At 42.8% G+C, this 8,239-nt stretch overlaps 1 protein-coding gene across 1 annotated transcript; it reads right to left on the reverse strand.

Annotated features, from left to right (window-relative positions):
* Nucleotides 1-1,695: 1,695 nt before the first annotated feature.
* LOC142964711 (complexin-1-like) lies at nt 1,696-7,854 on the reverse strand. The gene is made up of 3 exons (XM_076105198.1): nt 7,785-7,854; nt 5,290-5,468; nt 1,696-1,890 (listed from the first exon to the last, which is right to left on the reverse strand). Exons 1-3 carry the CDS (start codon nt 7,852-7,854, stop codon nt 1,696-1,698), a joined length of 444 nt encoding a protein of 147 aa, XP_075961313.1.
* Nucleotides 7,855-8,239: the final 385 nt, after the last annotated feature.

The raw sequence follows: 8,239 nt of genomic DNA on the forward strand, positions 1-8,239 counted from the left end.
TGGAATGTTTAACAAGACACTGTGGAATGAAGGAGACATATATGAATAGAAAACAAGGCATATGGAGAAACATTTCATTTCGTCCTCATAAGACCCCCTTTTAGATTAGTGTCGTTACATTTATGGACAAACTACAGAGAAGGTAAACATTTTGTCGTACGGTCAAGAAACTCTCATGCAAGGGCTCTTTAGAAAGCCCCTCGTTATTCCATCTAATGTCTCTTCATCTTTTGTTAATGTCTGCAGTTGGAAACAGTTTGGTCGGACTTTTGGGTTGTGATTTCGAACACGAATCGCTGTGCTCGTCTGAACATTTGAAGTGACTGAACATTTATTTTACGCCACGAAACAACACGCTTCCTCCCGTTCTACTTCTTTAATCAAATGACGTCTGACCCACAAAGGCCTCGCCGTCACTCTGCAGACACGTCTGTGCCCTTTTTAAACGTCGACTAACACATCCAGGAGTTTAAACACACAACAGTGAAGATCGTCTGTTATTGCTGATTTGGGATCACTCCCATCAGTCTAAGCAACGGACACAGGGCAACTTCACGTCAACAATATATTGCACTATTGTCACTGTCTGTTCACGTATAGTGTGTTCACAACATTGTTGTGTTTGTGAAGGGTTTTTTTTACCAAAAAATGGATGAAATGTCAACAGAATTAGATTAACGAGCCTGATCTAAAATGAACACGTCCTCCTGCAGAAGCAGAGTGAGTGACGCCTGCCACAGGACATACAAACGGAGTCTAACTGCTCTGAGACAAACATCATGGACGGAGACCATTTACAGTTTTCCCCCACGGAAGAACATTTTAGACACAAAAAATTCAGTTATCGCCTACGTTACATGGTGGACAAGATCTCAATTCAATAACAATGTCAAACCAGTTATTGCCTCAAATATTAATGAATTCCGCTTCATCATAACAAATGAAATGTTATCCAAATGTGTACTTCACTTCACAAAGGTTTACTGCATGCTGAAAGAAACAACAACAAATTCAAATAAATTCCTTCACTTTCTGGTTTTACAGGTGTTGTTTCGTCCGCACCAGTGCTCACAGTACACATTCACGATAAACCAATTAAGAGCATGAGAGACAGTTTATGGGGTGAATCCTCACAACGGAGAACCAATAAAAATGCAAGTATCTATATACACTGTATGTATCAAATATCAGCAAGAACAGAAACAGGAAAATTCAATCAAATTCTAAAATGATTTGGATAATTTCTTAAAAGTTAAAAATATGGCTTATACTCTTAGTCATCTTGTTGTATGTCATATTTCACTTATATATACTTTTTTTTATAACCCGAGGCTATTTACAAACAAAAAGGGTGGCTGATGGGTGATATCGGATTTTATTCTGAGTGCCTGACATTAACATGGCATAAGATTTCCCTTGAATTAAAAGGTCCGTGTAGGTGTTACATACTCCGAGTTATCAAGAAAAATGCTCTGTATGAGAGATTAAGTATGTATTACCATCAGAGACCAGCTATTCTAAATCAAGGGTAAAATCATGCCACGTTGCTCCATTCCAGGACACTCAGGCGTTGGGTTGAGGAGGGTGGAGAGAAGTGTGACTGCAGGTTTGGGCGGAGGGGAGGGTGGTTACGGCAGTGGTCTCGGTTAGATGAACGCTTTAGGGAGTTAATCGTATTTTCACCCAAAATGCTTTTTACTTTTTATTGAACATATCCATGAGCGGGGTCGGGATGAATTTCATGACCGTATCCACGATGCTCTCCTCTTCCTCCTCGTCGCCGCAGCCGGTGGGCACGGCCTTCTTGGCGCGAGTGAGGCTGCCCTCGGAGGCCTGCTCCATAGCGGCCGCTGCCTCGGCTTCCTTCTCCTCCTTCTTCTTGATGCCATACTACACAGGAGAAACAGGAAGTGATGTTAAGCCCCATCCGGATGTGATTCATGTCTCTCGGGGTGATTGGTTGAAAGTTAGACCTCTTGTTTTTAACATTCTTTTGACAATCAGTTGCGAAAACATTTATTCCTCAACTTGCTCGTTTCTTGTTTTGATGTTACGGTTGTGGATCTGTGTTCACTGTTACCTCGAGTATAGTTTCAGCATGTACGGTTCTAGTTTGAGTAAAATCAATACAGTTGGACTGCAAGCAAAAAGCTTGCAGAGCAGAGGAAGGTCAACAGGCTGAGTGATGGTTGATCTTTAGGCAGAGATGTGGAAAATGAGCCTGACTCCTCCATGACTTTTTCACTGCTCCACCAGGCGCACGTTACTGTGCTTCTGCAGCAGTGAACATCTTAAAGAAGGACTACTAGTGTCCATTTCCACTGTGAGGATGTGCACGGGGGACAGTACGAGCATCTGTGTGTGTGTGTGTTTTTCAGAGTGGAACACTAACGTTGTTAAAGAAATCAATGAAGCCAAAAAGGATGCAAACACTTTTCAACCTTTTGTTTGCCTTTGTTGCAATTAGTTTGACATTCATTTAAGTCTGCATCCAGCTCAAAAGATGCTTTTGTCAAGACAAACGCATCTTTTAGTCGAGAAGAAATGCCTCAGAGGAAAACATGAGTCATTCTTTAATGTTTGAGTGATGAGGCTAAAGTCTTGAAAGTCGTTTGTAAAAGAATACACAGTAAACAGATGAACGTTTGGAAGGGAAGACTTTAAAGGCCAAAGCACACTCATAAATCAGAGCAACTGGTTGGGAGTTTGATAACTTCCAAGATTCTGGGCTAAGGAGGCTTTCACATCAGGGAACCGGGCCAGGATCAGGTTACACACGACCCCCAAAGTCCAGTTTGTGTGATTGGTGTTAACCCTGTGTACCGTACCCGGGAATGACTCGCTGATATGTGCCTGGGTCCACTCGAAAAGGTGGTCAAGAGTATGGGTAAGGTTTTACTTCGGTAGAGTTTTAATCAAGTGCGAAAATCGACGGTACCAAAACACAGAAGTGGACTGCTATTTAACGTGAGTAGCAAAGGCATTTCTAAGCGCCGCTGGGTGATAGAGGAGGAATGGCAGGCTACAGGTCGTTCTTGACATTTACTCCAAAGTAAAATAGTAGTCATACAGCGAAGCTCGGCTCCATGTATGAGCTTGGGCTCTTGCGATCTACACTACTAATAATTTGTCCCCGATATGAAAACGGCCTATTATTTCTGCTCAACGCTACATTTAAAGGATTCTCTCCTGCGGACAGTGAGATGATTCTGAGTTCTTCATTCCCTCTAATAAGATGCTGCCTTCTGATCCTTGGTCTTATAGGGCTCTACAACTGTAAGTGAAAGACAGAGCAGAGATCATATCTCATAGTTAGGACTCATCTTCATTCTCTGCATTTTTACGTCTACAATAACAGCCGACCAGTAAAACTAGTTCCCACAAAATGTATCTTTTTTTATAAGACATAATCATACAATACGTTTAGATACAATTTGATATTACAACATGGAGACAATTATCATTTATCCTCCTTTAGAATAACTGTGTTTGAAACTTTGCATGTAATTTGAGAAGTGGAATCATACGCGTTAGTTCAACACCTGAGAAATGTCCCTTCCTGCCTTTGACAGACAGTAAGAAACATTGGTGTGATTGGTTGATGGGTATCTCCTCTGTATCTCCCTCTGCTCCCTTGCTTGCTCTCCGCTTTCCTTTCATGCCGCCCTGTTTTGTTCTCTCGCAGTCTGTCTTAGTCGGTCTCGCTCTCGCTCTCAGACTTGTTCCACAGCAACAAAGGCTTCGTCGGTTGAAGGGAAGACAGTCGCGCTTAGTCAGCCCCTCTGCACTCGCTACAATCAAACACTTTCCAAAGATATGCTGTCATATCGCCCCGTCTCCCTCCTCTCATTCTTTCACAGTTGCTCCGAAACTAAACTAAAGAACCACTGGGCGTCAGTTTGAGGATCAGCTCAAAGATAGCTGGACAAGAGCTACACAAGGACAAGGTTTAAACTCAGCTTGACAGCCCTCAAAGAGTGTTCGAGTCACATGTTCAATGAATTATCAGCATGTCAAGAGGAATATTTGACCTCAAGCTGCAGACGCTTTTGATACCATCAATTAACATTTTATTGCAGATTAATTAAATATATTTAATATATAATCTTGGACGAGATCATCTTGGCGGAACAAAAAACGGGTCAGAGAGGCAAAAAATCTTTTTGAAAAAGTTTTTAAATGAATTTCATCAGTTAACTGAACGGCATACAGCACACTCGTGTTTATAAAGCTGACCAGCATGCAAGGGTTTAAAGCACATTAATTAGGAGAGGGGAATAATCAGATGGGAAGGGCTGGTCCAATTTGTTTTTAATCAGCATCCGGTAGAATCAACCCAGTCTCCTTCACATTAAGTTCACAACGCAGCTACTTTACGGTACTGATTAGGAGCCCAGTCGCCAGGATTCTTTTTTTTAGCACCGTTAGTTGCTGCAAACAAGGGATAGGTTGATTGTGGACGTTTTTGCATTCAGTCAGAGGCAGTGACAAAGTGTAATGAGAAACTGTGCAATGATTTTATCAAAGAGCTAACGGGCTTTAGACCAACAAAACGGCCGGCAGGGGCACGGGCAAACTGGAGCAGAACTCCAATCAGAATTGGGAGCCAAACTGTGACAGCAGAGTTTTGTGTTATAATGAGTAACAAGCTGCATTATGTTCTAATTTTAACACAAACCATGATCTTTATTCTAACTTTAACCAAGTAGTTTTGTTGCCTAAACCCAAGTCATCAATTCACAGCGTTAAACACGTGGCATTGCGCATTTCTTCAAGCGTGATACGAGGCTGATATCAAACGTATTTATGAAACATATTTTTGGTTCAGAAACGTTGACGTTCAACGTGTCCCGTGGTTTGCAGAATTAGAATCGACATTTTATCTACCGACTCTCTGGAGATACATTTTGCTGTTGAGTTTTTAAAATGAAACTGAAACGAAATGTTGTTCCACGAAGTTTGAAAGCAAAATGTATTTTTCTTTTAGAGAGGGGCGGAGCATGACCGTGCACATTCATAAAAATCTCCTCAAAAGCATTCATAGTTAAACAATCAGTTGCTTCACAGTGGAAAGTGATGGAGATAGTGGTGCAAAGAATTAAAACAGAGTTCTGGTCCTGCATTTCTTCACACCTCTGCACATCTGGCCAATCCCTCATTTATAGTCGGCACGCTTGTCGGATTGGCCGTTTCGGATAGAGGGCATCAATGAGGGTAACAAGCAAGCAAGGATGCTACCTTTGTTAACTTGTAACCTCGGTCAGCTGTGTTGAGGTATTTTGTATTTACCTTATCTCTGATGCCCTGTCGGATGTTTTCTCTCTCTCCCTCCATTTTTGCATATTTGGCCTTCCTCTCGTCCTCCTGTTGCCTCAGCGCCTCTTGCCTTTCTTCCTCTTTCTTCGCAGCATCAGGATCCTTCTCCTCCCCCTCCCCACCGAGCATCTTGCCCATGTCTTTGGTGGCTCCTGTTGTTGGTGGAGACACAGAGAGAGAGAGAGAGAGAGAAAAGTGAGAAATGACGGGCGAAAACCACTGACACCGGCAATTCACAGTGATTGCACATAATAGATCTCAGCTATCGGCTGTTGCTAAGCATTTGGTGGGCACAGTGGCACATCTAAGATCTGGATAATTCAATAGACATTGCTTTGTACTTCAATCGTCTTTCAGGCCAGTGAAAGAGCAGCACAATCATGCCCCCCCGACTGAACCAAAGACTAAAGTGTCTTTGTGTCAAGTGTGACAATAGATAAAAAGAGGTGAGAGCCACGGGCGAGCCGGAGATAAGACACTGCGATAAATTATTAGCAATTCTCTTGATTGCGTTTGTGCTGCTCACGTTGACCTTTTTTCTATCTCCAACAGGAATTTACATCCTCGTGCAAAGCGTCCACTTGGACTACGAGTCAAGACCTGCGAACAAACCCCTTCAAGTGCCGTTGAAAGGACCATAATTAACAGACACTGGGTTCACTCTGATCCCGTCTCCCGTCTGCACTGGTTAGACGTGCTGAAAAACAGATCAAGCTTTGACTTTTGTGTCCCTTACTTGATCACTTCTAATGCTAATGACTTGAGCATACATTGTTTCATATTTTAAATGTAAATGTTGTGGGTTTTTATTCGATGATGAAGATTGGTTAATTAAAACGCCCGCAGGCACCAGCAAAGCTGTCTCAGGCGCTGACATCATACTATAACTTGACTTGTACTTCTTTCTGTGAGGAGCATCTGGTGTTTGCTACAGACATCAAATGACATGCCTCATATGTCACCACATATTCACGTGTCCAGTGCCAATCCAGGAACAATCATGTCCTTTAGGTATTGATGTGGAGAGTAAAGCCTCAGGACGGTCGCACGGACACGAGCTGACGTGGAATCATGACGAGGAAACACTTGCATCTTTTTATACCATGCTGGTTTCTCCTCGCGCCAATCCGACATTCTCAAAACTCCTCAAAGTTCTCCTGTTGGATGTGCACGGACGGGTAAACCCTGCCGCACAGAAACTCGTGACTCTCGTGGTCGCGTCAAGAATAAGTGGCGCCCAAGGGGTGTGAAGGTTGTGGTGGAGGATGGCATCAACCGTACTTTATCAACCATAAACAGATGCTGTTGTGTCAACTCTGTATTCTCTTTTTACGTTTCGAGGGAAACCTATTTACTCGTGAATTACGGTCGCAGTTTTAAAACATCTTAACGTTGTAAATTGAAACAAAACAAAAACTCGACAAAATGACTTGGTAATGTTTCGTAAAAAGATCATCGTTTGTTACATTATTAAAGTTACAGACGTAAATTTAAAAAATAAGTCAACGTTGACTTTTGGTTTCACGCGGGACACCAACAGCCGTCCTCTGGTTGACCCATCCCTCTACCCCGACCTCCTCCCTACGTGGACTATCATTAGAAACGTCTGATACATCAAAAACAAATCCGGAAGAAAATACGTTTCCTTTAAAACTTAACTAAAAATGCAGTTTGTTGTATGGGAACATCCTTTTTAAGAGAGCAGGCTGGGTGTGTGCGCACTGTCAACACTGTTGGAGCTGTCAGGACTTCTATGAAGCCATTTGCTGTCATTCACTCTGGTGCAACATGAAGACAACCTCACAGAGAGAGAGAGAGATGGTCCCTCTCACCAAACATTTTGTCAGCTCCTGTCACACACAATATGCAAGAATAGGCAAGTCTCCTCGGGGTCGAAACACAGATTCTCTTATTACCTTTATTGTGATGCTTGAATTTAATTGTCGAAAGTCATTCTTTTGTAAAATGATAAACACCCACTACTGTGTGCTTGATATACAATACACCTGAACTGCATTGCTCCATTTGGCTTGAAGTGTTTCACGTATTCTCATTACACTCTGAGCAGCAAGAACACTGTCCGCTCAACCGCTTTGGTGAAACCCTTTAACAAATGCTGATTTCTATCCTTTAAAGTATCAGGAAGTGTGCTCACACCCCAGAGGCTTCAGCTCTTCTTTCCAGCTCAGTGGCTGGAAATGAGCCAGTGCTCCAACAGTGGCCCGACCAAGCCCCGAAACCCGTGACTCTCTGCTCACTTTCCCCCTCGCAGGAGAGAAAATGATTGTGGACCACACCGGGGCAAGTTTGAAATATGCCTTGCTCTCTCCCCGCGTCGAGTCCAGCACTCTTCCTCGACTGTCTGCATTCCGGTCTGCCTCGCGGGCTGCCTCGCGGGCTCTCCTCCGGGGGAACAACTCAAAGACAGCCATCTGCTTCAGCCGTGGAATTGATGAGACAGCGCTGACCTTGGGGTTCTTGGCTGCAGTCCGAACTTGCCATTTTGACGGACTGGGACAAGCCCCGGTCCTTAGACATACGGAGCAGGGTGACCGACGATTAATAAACAGACACGATGATGTTTTGTCTGTCTTCATTTACTCCTTAGTGTGCAGAAAACATGACACGTTGGCATGTTAGGAATGAATTACATTCATTATCTCAAGGCTTTTTCATGTCAGTGTACCGTGTGTGTAATATACAGTAACACGATACATGAATGTTCCATCAGTCTGGAGTTAGCATTTCATCCAGTCCGAATGCAGTCAGCGACTTCACTGTATAATAAATCACAAGAAAACGTTTCTTTTAACAAATAATCTCAACCGCTTTGTGTATAAAGTCATTGGATGTATTTAGCATTTAAGTTTATTATTTATTTAATACATTTTTGAGTTTTCTTAATTTTTCTGCAGGTGAATCC

Source organism: Anarhichas minor, unplaced genomic scaffold (genome assembly GCF_050575085.1).
Source record: "Anarhichas minor isolate MPS153535 unplaced genomic scaffold, ASM5057508v1 ptg000031l, whole genome shotgun sequence".
Lineage (NCBI taxonomy): Eukaryota > Metazoa > Chordata > Actinopteri > Perciformes > Anarhichadidae > Anarhichas > Anarhichas minor.

Excerpts from the sequence above, each read along its gene's own strand:
- LOC142964711 (XM_076105198.1), bottom strand. The coding sequence starts at position 7,854 with ATGTCTAAGGACCGGGGCTTGTCCCAGTCCGTCAAAATGGCAAGTTCG. Across the intron at positions 5,469-7,784 it reads CTGCAGCCAAGAACCCCAAG|GAGCCACCAAAGACATGGGC; the intron begins GTCAGCGCTGTC and ends CACCAACAACAG. Across the intron at positions 1,891-5,289 it reads GACAGGGCATCAGAGATAAG|TATGGCATCAAGAAGAAGGA; the intron begins GTAAATACAAAA and ends TCTCCTGTGTAG.